The sequence below is a fragment of the Neodiprion pinetum genome, chromosome 4 (genome assembly GCF_021155775.2).
Source record: "Neodiprion pinetum isolate iyNeoPine1 chromosome 4, iyNeoPine1.2, whole genome shotgun sequence".
In the NCBI taxonomy this organism is placed as follows: Eukaryota; Metazoa; Arthropoda; class Insecta; order Hymenoptera; family Diprionidae; genus Neodiprion; species Neodiprion pinetum.
Genome location: NC_060235.2, coordinates 11,772,012 through 11,789,055, shown reverse-complemented (window position 1 = coordinate 11,789,055; position 17,044 = coordinate 11,772,012). Strand labels below are relative to the sequence as shown.

The window sequence follows — 17,044 nt, the reverse complement described above, 5'->3', positions numbered from 1 at the left end:
CTCGATAAACAATTTACCAACGCAGAATAAGACATGTAACAAAAGAAAATACATAAAGATTATTACATTTCATAACAAGCACATATATTCACGAGTTTGATTTCCGTCACCGGAAACTATGAGGAACGTTCATGGTACTTCCGTAAATTCCATCGATTATAAGTCCCTACTTCGTCATAATTCCTGTTTGGATCGACCAAAATGAAGGCGTTGTCGCCAATCTTACGGACTATTTTGTAGGGACCTTCGTAGAGGTGGAAAAATTTTTTCGTTACTCTATCCAATGCATTAGACAGACGTCGAACTCGGAGCAAAACAAGATCTCCGATGTCAAGTTTTATGACCGAAACTTGGCCCTGTTGTTTAAGTCTATTCTTAAACGACCGCGTCATATTCTCACGGGCGAGCGTAATTAGGTAATTGTGAGAACGCCCTTGAGGTTCCGGAAAATTCAGGACTTTCAAAATCTTATCCTGAATCGATTTACCAAAATGCAATTCGTGAGGAGAAACTCCCGTACTTTGATGAACAGTTATATTAAGAATCTCCTCCATTTTCGGGATAACTTGAACCCACTTTGTGTGCCGGTCCGAGCACCAAGTGCGAAATAGCCTGCCCAACTCCCTCATCACTCTCTCAGTGGGGTTAGACTGGGGATGACGTATCGAACTGTATAAAGTCTGAATTCCTGTTTGTTCAAGTTCTCTCCGCCAAATTTCCGACGTAAATTGTGTCCCATGATCTGCTAAAATGCGTTTTGGAGTACCGAGACTTGGGACGAAGTCCTTGAGAATCTTGTTAACACAGGCTCTCGCAGTTGCCTTTCGGATGGGGTAAAGTCGGACATATTTGGAGAAAACGTCAAGAGCTACAAAAATATATTGTAAACCCCCTCGTCCGGTTGGAAGGGGGCCATAAAGATCCACGCTCATCAACTCGAGCACCCCCTTCGAGGTTACGGGTTTATGCGCTCCTTCCATGGAAAAAGTTAGGTATTTTACACGCTGACAAATATCGCATTCAAGAACAAATTTCTTTACCTGAACGCCCATCTTTTTCCAGTAGTAAAATTGTTTTAGATATGATACCGTCTTAAAAACCCCAGGATGTCCTAATTTAACATGAATGTCTTCGATAAGGGGACGTTGCACCTCTTTGGGAATCACGACTTTCCATGACAACGAAGCCTTTTCACGATGAAAAAGAACCTGATTATGCATGAAAAAATCATTAGGAGAATTGGTTGAAGAACAATTCTCAATAATCTTTGCAAGGGCTTGGTCCTGGACCTGCCATTCGCCCATCGTCTTAAAGATACGAAGGAGGCTCGCATCGTAATCAAGCATGGCGACTGTAATTAACGATGGGAGCTCTTTGCTCTTCTCTGGCAATAGATTTTGAGACAGCGTTGCAACCATTAACCGCCGTTCATCATCCTCGTGAAAACGATTATCCGGGTTTCGGCTAAAAAAATCGGCAACTAAATTATCTGCGCCGCGACAATGAGAAACAGAAAAGGAGAACTGCTGAAGAAAGAGACACCACCGAGCTATGCGAAAATTACCGAAAGAAATTGAATTCAAGAAAGTTAAACATTTATGATCGGTGATTATTTCAAAATGCGTTCCTACGAGATAAACACGGAATTTTCTCACCGAATAGACGATGGCCAGGAGTTCCTTCTCTGTTGTAGTGTAGTTCACCTCGCATTTGGTTAAGCAACGTGAAACCACACCCACAACGTTATGGTCTCCCGTCTCCGTCATTTGATAAAGAATACCGTTTATTCCTCGATCACTTGCATCGGTCTGCACTCGATAAGGCGCATTAGGAATGATGTGTTTCAAAGAAATACATTTTACGAAATCTTGTTTCAAATTCGCGAACGCTCTCGCGTGTACGGGAGTCCATTCCCAAACTGCATCCTTTCTCAACAGTTCCCTCAACGGGGCCAAGGATTCGCTATGGCGAGGATTAAATTGTCGATAATAGTTGCATACGCCTAAGAATTGTTGCAATTGACGTTTATCGTTCGGCTCCGAGACCTGAATAATAACTGACAAACGCGACGGGTCAGGCACAACTCCACGCTCAGATAGCATAAACCCTAAGAAGGGAATCGACTCTTGGAAGATCAAACGTTTTGATATTTTTGAGGAAAATTGAATTGCAAGAGACGTCGAAAAATTTCTTCCAATACATAAATATGTTCCTTTGTATTTTTTGTTCCGATTAATATGTCATCTATATAGCACGAGATAAATTTGTCCAAATCCTTCCCAATGGCAAAACTTAATGACCTAATAAAGCTGCTACCAGCGGTTTTCAAGCCGAAAGAAATACGACGAAATTGGTACAAATTTGAATCAAATAAAAATGCAGTGTACGGGCGAGATTCTTTGCGCAAGGGTACTTGCCAATACCCGTGTGTTAAATCAATTTTCGAGAAGTATTTGGCTCCATGAAACTTTTGGAGTAAATCTGACACAAGAGGTGGAGACTCTTGATCATCGTCAATGACTTGGTTCAAATGTCTCACGTCTAGACACAATCTTACGGAGCCATTTTCTTTTCTTACTATTCTAAGCGGATTACAAAATTTACTAACGGTCCTTTCAATCACATTATTTTTCAACATTTGTTCGATTTCTTGAGCTACCGCAGGACGTAATTGATGAGGAATTGGATACGTGAAGCGAATTTTCGGGTTCTCGCAGTTTAATCGAATTTCATGCTCATACCCACGAGCACAACCCGGTTTGTCCGAAAATAATAAGTTATATCTCTGTAAAAGATTCGCGAGATTCCGCCTATCACTATCCCCTAGCGATAAAAGTTTACACGCGAATGAGAGGGGGGTGACAGAAGCATCGGGGATGTTCACGGGAAAGACGCTGCGTTCGTACATTTTTTCTGGATTATTTGCTTGGGCACTTTTAATCTGTGCGAGATATTGGGCTAGATTTGGTCACGTGAGGCTGGCTAGGATTGCCAGTACACGAAAATTCAAAATCCGCATGTACGGAGCTGCTGAGACCAAGCGAGCCAAAAGACGATTAGTCGGTCACCAACCACCTATCCGAAAGGACCGCGTCATTTCTTATATGTATATTTCACACAAACTGATTATCCCGTTGCCGAGTAGTCTGGAGGACAAGTGATATTCGTGAGCAAGAAGAAGGAACCTGGCCTACAAAGAAGACCCCGGGGTTCCCAGTAGCTCTGTGTTGTTTTGTTTTGTCCCTTTTATTATTTATACATATTTATTTCGTTCTTTTTTTTTGGTTCCGCTCTTTTTAATTCTCTTTTGTGACGCCTATTGGCTCATTTTATCTTTTATAACCTTAAGCCCGGCCATTTTTTTTTGTCGTTAGATTTTAGTTATACATGGATCGGCCATGGTAAATTTATTTATTAATTTATTCTGTCCTTCTATTTTCTGTCCCTGCTATATCTTTTGTTACGACTTTTAGCGTTCTTTTCGATTTTACAATCGGACACGCCGATTTTAGAAAGATAAGTTTACGTTTTTCTTGTTCTGTAGTGTATGTTGCTCAATAATAAATAAAACGAGGTGGCTATTTTAACTTTAGGTACGACCCGCTTACAATATTATAATTACTGATAGAAGATCATAAAGAATCATTACAAATCGTTAAAGAATTTTCATTATACCTCGATTCTTCGACGATAATTATATAAATATGCGTTCTTTCCTTTTCTCGCGAACACACTAAGGCCTCTGGCGCCCCCCTGTGAAATATCGCAGTTGATTCTGACAGGCAAATTCCTTGAACCTCGATTTCTATCGTTCTGTAATTGATAACGGTTTCGTTCCGCGACATCCAATCATGACCGAGTATAACGTCTGAGGTTAAAAAGGGGATTACCAAAAGCAGCGTTCCAATTACTATATTCTCTATTTTTATTGGAACGAAAATTTGTCGCTTTATGACTGTCGCCTTTTTCCGAATCGCCGTGGACACTACAATATTTGAAACAGGCAATTCTTCAACTTTATGTTTTTTATTAATCGATTGTACAACCGTTCGGAAATCGCGGAAATTTGGCTCCCTGTATCAAACATAACAATCACATCCATTTCTAATATTTTCGTACGGGCATGTGGGCTTTTGGCGATACGAGTTCCCTTTCTACACGCATGTTCTATTCCTTTCTCGATTCCATCATCTAATTCTTCTATAAAATCATAATGTTGTTGGCACGATGTCGGACTGGAATACAACGCGCCCATGTTTAGTTGAAATGATTCGAATTATTTGAATTAGCAGTTTCCCAAGGTTGATTATTTACATCTTGTGACGGTGGGGGAAAGCGAGTGTCAGGCATCGCGAACCTGTGTCCGCTATGATATTGCTGGCCTGATCTCCCCGCATTGTTATGATAACTTGTCTGTTTACGGCCTCGACGATTAAGCCTTTCTTGCTTTGTTTTCCTCTGTGGTAACCCGTTAGAGTGATGATTTGAACTCATACTATTTACTTTGACTCCGTTATTTCTGGGATAATAACTATTGCCTGATTTTTTATTTTGTCTCTCGCGCTCTAGTCTAATAACGTCAAGGTTTCCCAATGTTTGTACGATTAGATCTGTATCCGCAAAGTTTAGCGTTGAAAGAGTTTCTTTTACCCACGGAGAATATTGTTGAATGATGTTGTAATTAATTTCGAATTCCGAGAGTTTGGGTATAAAATAACGAGCTTCGGCCAGTTGCTCATAAAAATAAGCTTGCAGTGATTTTACGCCGCTCTCACATCGCTTTTCTGCCCAATTCTTTTTATATCGAACGCGAATGGATATTGAATAAAATTCCTCTACAAACTGATTCTTGAATTGTTGAAAATTTTCTATATTTTCTCTTAATTTAAACCATGAATTCGCCTTCCCTTCGAGAGCGTGTTCGATTACTATTAATTTTTTCTCTTCCGGGACATTCTCAATCTTAAAAAACTTTTCCACCTCATCCACAAATTTAATGGGATGAGTTTCAACCTCATTGCTAAATTTTAGAATCGATATGTCAAATTTAATACCATTCACGTTACTCACAATCGCGGTGAGGCCCTCCGTGATGTTCCGTGCATGTTCCAGGTCTGCATTTTCATTTACAACACGTGTCGATGGTTGTAATCGTTTTTCCTGGGCTTCGAGACTCGCTTTTAGTTGTTCCAGTCTTATTCTCTCTTGGTTTAATCTCTGCCACTCTGCCTCTATTTGACTCGCTCGCGACGTATTGCTCTCTTTCTCACGTTCGTCCTCTCGTGTGAGCACCATATTTTTATTTACTGTAAAATTTAAACTTTCAAATTTCTGTTTTACAGGACGACCCGATTTCGTAACGTACGTTTGATCGTTTTTATCTCCCAAAAACTAAAATATTTCCTAGAGAGTTCGATTAGTCAGTTGTGACAATTTCAATAAATTTCGCAAGTTTATCGTCACTCGTCAAATATAACTTATTCAAACCACACAACCATCCCTGATTCTCAATATACGATAATATAAATTATTGATTCAATTTTCTGAATAGTTGTTAACCGTCATTCTGTAATAAATATGGAATTCAGGCCTCTTTGTTGGGCGCCATTTGTAAGATTTGTATTAACAATAAATCCCAATTTGTAAAATTTTACTTTCTTTCTTTCTTATTCATTGACAATTAATCCCACACATACACACACACATTCCATCCATTCGTATCATCTAAAAATTTATTGTAAATAATTGGCGGTCGATTTTCTCGTCTCTGACGAGACGTCACATAGACGTTAATAATTCAACTATTTTTGGAGTAGATTTCACTTATCGTATTAATTTTCGGTCCCTCGGTGGCTCTCTCCCCGGGACCGGAGGTTTCTAGTGATGACGGGATTCCGCAGAGTCGACGATCGTCTCGTTTTGGACTGGCCAGTTTTTCCCTTGGAGGACGTTGTCGCGGAGATGTGCCTTGAACCGGTTGCGTTGACGTCCCGGGGTTAAGAGAGCGAGATCGGGTTGAATTCTCCACCACTGGATCTCGATTTTGATTTTGGAGTGGGGCGCCGGCTTCCCCACTCCATTTTCAAAATGGGTGTCAACCGTGATCCCTCCCAAAATGAGGGGATCACTGATACTTGTACTTACAACGGTTCGAAATAGGAGATCTTACAGTCTGTAGGTTAGAATGACAAAAAATGTTTTTCTTTTATTACTTCGTAGATTATTTTTAAAACGTAGTTAACAGTTCTTCGAATGTTATGCGAAAGAATAATGTTTATTTATGATGCTATAACTTAATTAACAAGTACAAATATTGGATTACTTGAACCTGATCGAAAAATTTTAGAAATTTTTAGTAATAAATACCAAATGTTCCCGAGTTATGTGCAAGATTGATTAGAAAGTGAATTGAAAAGAAAATCAGGAGAATGTGAAATGTTAATTTGAAAATATAATATTGTTGTAATGAAAGCGTTTATTAAGGTATAATAAATTTTTGTATAAATTATTTACTTATTCTGTAACTTCTTCAAGTCATATCGAAAGTTTTAACAAACTCAATTTTGAGAAACATTTCTGGAAATTTTCAGGAAGATCACATGATTTTGAACATTGGTGTAGAATCCTTGCTACATTATTTTAAAAACATTTTTTGAGATGTTTCATTTCAAATTTTATAAGAAAAATTATAAATATTTTTAAAACATTTCAAGAAATCTTTTGCAAGTTCTTGACGTAGACTTTTCAACTTGCATCAATCTTTTTTTCAAATATATCTGAAACGTTTCATAAAACATTCAATAAAAATATTTCTGAAATATTTCAAACAGAGTAAACTACATCTCAAAAAGTCACTCTATAATTCTTGCGACAATATTTTTGAAACAATTCTTGAAAGTATCCCCACTGCAAGGTACAGGGTACCCGAGTTATTCGGGTGTCGAGGTGAGGAGTCCAGCTTGTGAGCTCGTACCGCCGACACGAAAATAAACAGTGGGCTCCTCCAAAGTGTTCCGTGTATTCAGTGCTACCTCGCCAGTTCCCTCAATTAATGGGCTCTCAGCAGTGGCGACGAGAATGGGATTCAAACAAATTACACATTCAAATAAATTAAAGGAATGGTGGAGGAAGTGAGAAGATTCGGAGACGATATAAACGCTGATAAAGAGCTCGCGAAGTGGGCAGAGATTGAAAAGGAAAAAAAATTCAAATCGGGGCAAGCCGCCTGGATTCAAACGTACTCCAAAGACGAACTATTGGTGATTTTTTCACGATTCGAGGTCGAGTTGCCAACGGGAGCGAAATTAAACTCTGTGCGGAAACTCTTAGTGGAAGCAATGCGTAGTCGCGGAAGGAAAGGACCGGTAAAACGAGGACGGACGAGGCGGTGCGAGAAGAACCGAGGATGACTCAATTCAACGCCAAGACTATAGAACCATTCAAAACGGGGGCAAAATGGAAAACATTCGAGGACCAATTGGAGGCTTTTATCATCTTAAACGATGTTACCAAAGTGAAAAAGTCAGTGTTGCTGATAACACGATTTACTGCGGAGGTCTACCGAGAACTCAAGGCAGCGGTAACCCTTGCGAAACCTTTAACGATGCCCTACGAGACCCTGAAGACAAAATTGGAAGAGTTGTACGCACCCAAAGAAAACATACATCTCGCAAGGTTGACGTTCCGCGGAAGAAGGCAGAAGGAGAATGAGTCTATCGATGAATTTGTAAAAGCACTTCAAATGTTAGTACAAAAATGTAATTTCTCAGCGGTAGAGTTAAAGAATCAATTGAAAGATCAACTGATATCTGGAATGAGGTTGAGAACCGTGCGTTATAAATTATTACAATCGCCAGATTTGGAGTGGGAACAGTCGGTCCAGTTAGCAAAAACCGTCAAACTGGCCGACGCGAAAGCGGAGTCATTGTTACCACCGCAAACTTCAAAACAAGAGGCGACCGAGGCTCCAAGTGTGAACGCTATATGGCATGTCAACAAGAGGCGACAACAGGGAGGCTACAACACACCGTGGCATCGTGGACGTGGAGCAAGCGGCTTCGGCCAAGGACGAGGAACGACGAGAGGAAGAGGAAATCTCCAACAGCGGGCACCGAGCAGCAACGCGCAAGCAGCGTCGAAGCCAGTAAGCGAAGAGTGTTACTGTCGTGGGGAAAGAGACACCGAAGTTACCAGTGTAGCCTACGAAATAAATATTGTAGCGAGTGTGGTAAACAAGGTTAAATTTACAAGACGTGTGCGAGAAACAGATATCGATCACCTGCGGCAAACCAAAACTTTATAGACAGCAAACAGATAACTGCGGACGAAACGTCAAACGAAAAACAGCGTTTCACGAGCGATCATTGTCCCGAGGTCGAGGATGGTATGGGTATATACATGTATATGATAAAAGAGGAAGCAACAACGAACAAAATAGGACCGCACCGCATATAGAAACGATTGAAGTAAATGAAGAATTGTTGAAAATGGAAGTTGATTCGAGTGCGCCGATCTTCGCGATCTCTGTCGGAAAATACAAAAAAAAAATTTCTAGCGTTAGGTTAAACACCGCCAAAGAAGAACTTCGCGAAGATGACAAAAAACCGATTGCAGCGGTTGGATATATCGATGTAACAATTGAGCGAAAGAGCGTGAAATCGAATCAAATATTGTATGTCGTGCGAAACGAAGGTCCGCCGATTATTGGCCGAAACTGGATGTCAGATTTGAAAATGTGGCCGCTGACGTTTCACCACGTAACCGAAGATCGCGAAAAGGGGGGCAAGATCCAAACAAAGTAGCCGCGATGATCGCAGTTGAACGAGATTTTCCAAGGGTATTTGTATCACGAACGCCGCACGTGTGTATACCAATGTCAATAATGATTAATACCGCTTTTAGAAGAGACGAGGAAGTGTAGCTCTAAATTCATATAATATTGTAACGATTTAGGCGTTACGTTAATAAAATATGGATCCGCGAGTTTACTTATTATCAAATCAAAGGCGTGAACAAAAATATCGTGATAAATGCTTTTAATGCAATATACGTGTTTCTTGTTTAAAGTCTGAAACAAGACTGTTTTTACAATAATATCGGTTGGCGCAGCAACCTTATTCTTTTTAAAGACATAAGAGGTTTATAAACGTCTTTTATCTATGCTGACTACTAGATCATTAAAGAGGGGGCAAAACGGGTGATTTCACCCTTTGTAACACTACTCCCCCCCGAGGAAAAGAGTCGTCCCGACTCGGGAAAGATAAAATAATTATAAAAGTATTGTAGTAGTCAGTGCTCAAAGGTGAGTTGGAGCTGTGGCTCTAAAAATTTAAGAACTCCCTTTTTCACTATCTGGCATTTGCCCACAGTCTCAAGGTAAACCACAGAAAACCTTGAGCAGATAGTTGAGCGTTAAATAATCTCAAAAATTTATGTGCCATGTTTTATAAAGGTTAGTGTTAATGAGTGTTATGTGGCTTCATGAATTCAAAGTTATCCGCAACGGCCCAGATTGATGTCGGGAAGAAATTCAATCTTCTTCATGAAGGATCCCTTCGAAACAGGTTCGGATGAAATCATCGAACCGGGAACCGACAATTCCAGGACCAAATAAGACGAAAACAGACTTCTCTTCATAGGAAATAAGGAAATCGGGGGGTGACTGAATCTAGAGCTTCTTCTGAGACAGCACACCCTAGAGTTTGGAGGACAAATGTGAGTGGTGGTATAACAATTCAAATTCACTGAGTGAATTTGGGAGAATACTTGAATAAAATAAATTGAATATGTATTCAAAAGAAAAGAAACGATCTTATCTGAATTATTTCTGCGTCCTTCTTCAAAATAAAACCACCAGTCATCCTCAGGAATCGGGGAAGATTGGAAGGAAAGGGCTGTGTCAAATAACCTGAAAAAGTGCTCACAAAAACTGACACTTAAGGTTAATAAAATGTGAAAATCAAGCAATCGCTCATCGACCTCGAAAAATAATCGTGGCTCATTTCACATTATTCCTTAAACCAAAGCCTATCCGACACAAAACTCGATTCCAGAGAAGAAGTTTCTAGAAAGAAACAACCGAAGAAAACAAATTTCAAATTGATTAGCAACGCAGAAATAACAAATCATTACAAGAAAAATCTTCGTCGAAGACAGACTCAACTAGTTCCTCCTTTTCAAAAAAATGTCAATCATAAAAACTCCGCCCGTTTCCGCCCTCATCAATGCGGGCGTAATTACTTCCAGTTTTCCGTGGGAGGACATAAAAAAAAAATGTCACAAGAGGAATTTAAGATCTATTTTGAAAATCAGTGGAAGACCCTGAAATGTGGTCGGGGTGAGACCGTAAGGGAAAAACATAAAATGGGACTAATATGCCTAAACTGCTGGATTACTCGGTAAGTTCTTATGCAAATTTTAATCAAAAAAAAAATATATAAGTTCCCCGTGTCTGATTTATTTCAGCGCGGACATAAAGAACTTCTACGAGCTCAAGGAAACCCATCTTACCTTCGCGGGAGAGGGCAAAACTTGTCGCGAATGTCGAAAGAATTTACTCGCAACAAACTCCACCGAAGACTGCAACGACTGTGCAGAGGTCAAGTCCGCCTTAAAGATTATGGCGGAACAAATTTTTGAAATTTAACTTTTTTTTTTTACATATGTAACCTCTTATTGCACCATTCGTCGTTTTTTTTTTTTTTTTCTTTTTTTTTTATCTTGTTTTAATAAAGAAAATTAAACTTTATTTTTCGTTTTTCTCTTAATTAAGAATACTTCCTCATTATTCATATCTGAATTAACCCCCGCACATCATAGACGTACAAAAATCTTTGAAAACTTGATCGGCCGTAGCTTCTGCATTGATAACTAAAACAGGAGCCGATAAAGAAGAAAAGGTTTGTTTCACTAGCCAATCTTCATGAACCTCATGGATAGTTCTGAGTAGCTCTAAAGAAATACTCGATTCTTCCTCACGAGAACGGGAACTAACTCGAGCAAAAGAAGTTTCTGGGGAAACTCGCAAATAAACAATTAAATCTACTCTGAGCTCAGACGAGCGAATGAGAAGATCAAAATTTTTTGTCAATAAATGAGATTCGAAGTCGCGGAAATTACCTAATCTTCGACGAGCTTCTACAAAACAATTGCTACTGAATATCGATCTTTCCATCACCTTTACAGGCAATGAAGTCGTCTGCAGATGTCTATCTAACATAACCATTTGAGCGAAATGTTGAAAATAATAGCAATAACGATCTGGGTTCTGGTACATCAAATCTAAAAGATTAATTCCGGCTACATTTCGATATTCTTCAAGAGGTTCTAAAAGTGTACAGACCTGGCGATCTGCTAAAAACCTCTTGGTCAAAGTTGTTTTTCCGCATCCGATATTTTCTTCAATAATAATCGTAAGCGGTCGAGTTTGCTCAAATGAATTCCAAAAGGCAAATTCTTCTCCCAATCGATGACCGACTGTAAAGAAGGTCAAGTCGATCACAGTCGTCAAGGGTGTTCGTTTGAAGATCTAACCTCGAAGGATGTTCCTGGTCTTGGAGAGACTGTTCCAGGTTGATCTTCTTCAAATGGAGCAAGACGATCCAAGTGAACCACTTTCTGACGCGAATGAGGAGATCTTCGGATTCTATAAACAACATCATTTATCCGGTTAACCACTAAGTAAGGGCCTTCCCAATTCCTTTGTAGTTTTGGACATCGTCCTTTCTGTCTTCGAGGTTGAAAGAGCCAGACAGAATCCCCAGGATTAAATTTTAAATCTCTGGCTCGAATATCATAACGAGTTTTCAATTTATCTGAAGCCATAGAAATTCTATTCCTAGCAAAGTGATGAATTTCTTCTAAACGTTGTTGTAATGAAAAGGCATAATCTGTTTGATGCTGTCTTTGCACAGGAACAGGGCCTTTCTCTAAATCTGACGGAAGTCGAAGATTTCTTCCAGTAAGCATGAGGGCTGGCGTCTGTTTCGTCGTCTCATGAATCGCAGATCTGTAAGATAAGAGGAAGAAAGGAATCCAGGAGTCCCAGTCTCTCTGATTCTGCTCTACGAAGGACGACAAATACTGTAGTAAAGTCCGATTCAGACGCTCTATCATGCCGTCAGATTGTGGATGCAAAGGAGTTGTACGAGTTTTTCTAACCCCTAAAATCTGAGTAACCTCTTTCATTAAGGTCGACTCAAAATTTCGGCCTTGATCAGTATGAAGTTCTAGAGGAACTCCGTGTCTACAAATAAATTCTTTAACGAATGCCTGCGCTACAGTAGAGGCTTCTTGATCAGCGAGAGGGACCACTTCTGGCCACTTAGTAAAATAATCAGCGATAACCAAAGCATATTTATTTCCAGAATGGGTTATCGGGAGAGGTCCAAGAATATCCATTGCTATCCTTTCAAATGGAGCTCCCACGTTATAAATCTGAAGAGAGCTTTGTCCCTTCGCTCGAGGTCCTTTCTTTGCCGTGCAGACTCGACATCTTCGACACCAATCTTCAACGTCCATCCGGCAACGAGGCCAAAAGTAGAAGTTGCGAATTCTGCCCAGAGTTTTATTTGAAGCGAAATGTCCACCTGCAGGAGAATCATGATAAAGAGCAAGAATCTCCGGAACTCGTGTCCTGGGAACCAAAAGTTGCCACCTGATTTCTTTCAAGTCTGCAGATTCCCATTTTCGGTATAAAATTCCATCAATTAAAAGGATAGAGTCCCATTGAGCCCAATAAATTTTCAAATCTGGCTCGGCTAAAGATATATCCTGCCAGTCTGGGCGAGTTTCTGCTTCTTTCCAAGACTTCACTTGATTCAAAGTGTCGTTCTCTTGTTGCGATTTTCTCCATTCCTCCTGGTTATTTTCGAAAGAAATCTTCCGTATTATAAGAGAGGGGTCACGATTTTTCTCTAATCGTGCACACTGTTTACACTCTGGCATTTCCTCGCAGGGTCTTCGAGAGAGAGCATCGGCGTTTCCATGATGAATTCCTGCTCGATGACGAATATCAAAATCGTACTGACCGAGCCTTTCTAACCATCTAGCTACCTGACCTTCGGGAGATTTAAACGAAAGTAGCCACCTGAGAGAAGCATGATCTGTACGTATTAAAAATTTCCTGCCATACAAATAATGGTGAAAATGTACTACGGTCTTAACGACAGCTAAAAGCTCTCTACGAGTGACACAATAATTCCTCTCAGTTTTACTCAAAACTCTGCTGAAATAGCTTATCACTCTCTCTTGACCTCCCTGAATTTGTGACAGAACCCCGCCTATTCCTGAAAGAGATGCATCCGTATCTAAAATAAAAGGAATTTCGACCTCTGGATAAGCTAAAATCGGCGAAGAAATAAGATTTTCCTTTAATTTCTTGAAAGCCTCTTCGCATTCCGGGGTCCAGTCAAAAAGAATCTTGATTCCGGTCAAATGATGGAGAGGCTTAGCTATACTAGCGAAACCTTTTACAAATCTTCTGTAATATGTACAAAGGCCTAAAAAGCTTTGAACTTGTTCTTTATTCTTAGGTGTCGGCCAAGAAGAAACCTTCTCTATTTTGGATGGGTCGGTCTTCACACCTTGTGCTGAAACGATATGTCCGAGGAAGCCTACTTCTTTTTGGAACAGATGACATTTTTTCGGGCTCATTTTCAGACCTGCTTGCTTCAGCCTAGCGAAAACTTGTCTGAGATTTTGAACTTCTTCTTCAAAGTTCTTGTCCAAAAAGGATTATATCGTCTAAATAAACGAGGCATATTTTGCCCGTGAGCCCATGGAGAACAGCCTCCATCATTCGTTCAAAGGTAGCCGGGGCATTACTCAAACCAAACGGCATAACCTTGAACTGCCATAATCCTCCTAAACCCGTAACAAAAGCTGTTTTTTCTTTATCTAGAGGATCCATTTCGACCTGCCAATATCCGCTCTGAAGATCTATGGTGCTGAACCAAGTTGCACCAGCTATCAGGTCGAGGGTCTCGTCGATTCTGGGTAGAGGGTAAGAATCTTTCTTCGTTATATCGTTCAGCTTCCTGTAATCGATACAAAATCGTTTGGATCCGTCCTTTTTGTTAACAAGGACGATTGGTGAAGCCCAGGGACTAGACGATGGCTCAATCACATCGTTCGCTAACATGTCTTCCACAAGCTTCTTCACCTCTTCTCGGGCGTTGAGAGCGAGTCTTCGAGGAGCTTGTTTAATTGGTGAACTCTCTCCGACGTCGATCTTGTGCTTGACAGAAGTACATCGGCCCTTATCACCACTATCTTTGGCAAAAGAATCTTTAAATTCTAGCAAAAGAGATTTAAACGATTCTTCCTGAGCTGAATTTAACGAAATCGAAGATTTCTCAACAAGGCTCCGTAAATGAAGAGGAGAATGTTGTTGCAAATCATCTTCCGACAGTTCTATTTCTCGAATTCTAGGAGGAGTCCAATAAATTCCATTCCTATTTGTACAAAGAGTTATTTCGCGATTGTTTGAAGCTAGTGAATTTCTCTTAGTCGAGATAACACAGTTATGAGCTGTAAGAAAGTCTATTCCCAAAATACCTTCATCCTCTATATCTGCTATAAAAACCTTATGTGGAGAGTCGATACACCCAAAAAGGTTAATTTGGACAGTAGCCTGTCTCAAAACCGGGGTCGTCTCTCCAGTGGCTGTTCGCGGAGAAAAAGAGGGAACAATCTGGTCATCGGATTTAAAGAGATCCGATCAAACTACGGTTACTTCCGCGCCCGTGTCTATTACCCACAGACAATCGACGCCATTAACAGTACCACGCGCGTAAAGACCAGACTGTCGCAGACTTCTAATTAAAAACTGTTCTCTAAGAGGGCTTCCACTACCAACAATCTGCGATGATTTCCGCCCTGACAAATCATCTGAAATTAGTTTTTTGGGTGAGTTCCTGTTGAAGAACTCAATTGAGGATTTGCTTCCCCTATTTCTATGTTTTTCTTACGCCAATTATACGAATTTGGATTCGAACCTTGCATCGGTTTTCCACTAATTTTCTTAATTAGAAAACAATGATTGGCGTCGTGACCTGTTTTTTTACAAAATATACAAGTCAAGCTAGTTTGACTTGTCACGACCACGTTTTTATTTATACGCTGGTTTTGTTGGTTTTGAAAAGAACCTCGATTTCTTGATTTAAAATTGTTACTGTTATTTCTATTTTTATAATTTTGAGGTTTTGACTCCTCCGAGTGTTCAACACTTCGCCTTCTTGAGGCGTTTTCAGACACCTCAATCCGACGAAGCTTGCTCAGCCCAAAATATTGCTTTCTCATTGCCTCCACCTCGAGGGCTTTGGCTGTTGCCTCCCGCAAAGAAGTGAGGCCCGATGTTCCAACGGCCATTTTAATTTCTGGATCATTAATCGCATTTAAAAAAGCTTGCGTTGCTAATAAGTTTCGAGACGGTTCGTGGTCTGGCAAAGCTATACGAGAAAGCCGTTCAATGTCCTGACTAAGAGACGCGAGGTCTTCGTCTCGTCCTTGTCTTCTTGTCTGTAATTGTGCTGTGTACAGTTTTGTTAAGTGGTCATTTCCGTACCTCAACTTTAATGCAGAACTAAGTTTTTCATAATCAGAGATTTCTTCCTCAGACAACGCCGTTAAAACGTTCAAAGCCGGCGTTCGAAGACAGGAGGCAAGACTGTGGGCCCTCATGGCGGAGTCCCACTGATTATGTTTAGCAATTGTATTAAACTGGCGTTCATAATCTGCCCATGGTATTTTTCCATCAAAAATTGGCGGTTTTAAAAGAAAAAGAGGCTTCTCATTAATCTGAGAAGCAACCTCAGGAAATCCTGAATTATTTAATTGATTAAAATGAGAATATTGAGGTCAAACTTGAGGCAAAGACTCGGAAAAACCAACCTCATTATTTACTCTCCTTCTACTAATTGGAGATTCAACTACTTCCCTAGTAAAAGGCACAGACCTTGAATCTCGAACATCCTGGATTCGTCCTGGATGTCGGACCTGTCGAACAGCGGAAACGGGAACAGGAGAAGGAACAGGAGAGAGAAGCGGCGTAACGACTCCGGAACCTCGTGGAGTGACAGCCGGTTCTCCTGAGCCATTCACCTGATGAACAGCCTGAAGAGCTGCCACAGTCGTCCGGAACAGTTCGTGTAGACTAGTTTCGGATCGTTCTTGTGCCTCTCTATCAAGCCTGCGCTGTTCCAGCTGTTGTTCCTGTTCTCTTCTTCGCTGTTCCAACTGTTGTTCTTGTTCTCTTTTTCGCTGCTCTTGTTGATCAAGAAGCAGCTGAAGAAGTTGCTGTTGTTGGCGCTCAGCAGCCTCTTGCTGTTGAGACATGATCTTCAGCAGATCAATTTGAGAGATTGTCGAAGGAATTGGAAGAGGGTCCACTGAAGGCGATGGAATTGTTTCAGGGACCCGCGGATTCTCCATAACAAAAGGTTCTTCTCCGCTACTTTCTCTTCTTCGTGAGCGCGTCAAACGACTGCTACTCATAATTAAAGTTCGCGCACTGAGTTGATTCAATTAATAAGAACTCAAGATCCCGCTTCTGACACCAATTGTAACGATTTAGGCGTTACGTTAATAAAATATGGATCCGCGAGTTTATTTATTATCAAATCAAAGGCGTGAACAAAAATATCGTGATAAATGCTTTTAATGCAATATACGTGTTTCTTGTTTAAAGTCTGAAACAAGACTGTTTTTACAATAATATCGGTTGGCGCAGCAACCTTATTCTTTTTAAAGACATAAGAGGTTTATAAACGTCTTTTATCTATGCTGACTACTAGATCATTAAAGAGGGGGCAAAACGGGTGATTTCACCCTTTGTAACAATATATTCATGCTACAAAACGTTTCATGGCACGACCAAAGCGCAATGGCGTAATTTACCGTCAGCAACGTTAGCATCTCCGCACCCGCCAGATCCTGTGGTAATCAACGCCGGGATGAGGCGAGCGGGGGATCACGCGCTTCAGGAATGAACGTCGCGAGGCAAGCCTTTGTTTCAAAGTTGTAAATTCAGCAAAAACCTCGCTTG

The 17,044-nt window shown here is 40.5% G+C and overlaps 1 protein-coding gene and 1 long non-coding RNA gene across 2 annotated transcripts; one reads left to right on the top strand and one right to left on the bottom strand.

The window, feature by feature from the left end:
* Positions 1–8,959: 8,959 nt before the first annotated feature.
* On the bottom strand, positions 8,960–16,592 carry LOC138190785 (uncharacterized). Its single transcript, XM_069135091.1, has 2 exons — positions 15,956–16,592; positions 8,960–9,928 (listed from the first exon to the last, which is right to left on the bottom strand). Exons 1-2 carry the CDS (start codon positions 16,492–16,494, stop codon positions 9,493–9,495), a joined length of 975 nt encoding a protein of 324 aa, XP_068991192.1. The 5' UTR covers positions 16,495–16,592; the 3' UTR covers positions 8,960–9,492.
* On the top strand, positions 13,745–14,667 carry LOC138190817 (uncharacterized). The gene is made up of 2 exons (XR_011176908.1): positions 13,745–13,808; positions 13,901–14,667. It is a non-coding gene; the product is annotated as an uncharacterized lncRNA (long non-coding RNA).
* Positions 16,593–17,044: the final 452 nt, after the last annotated feature.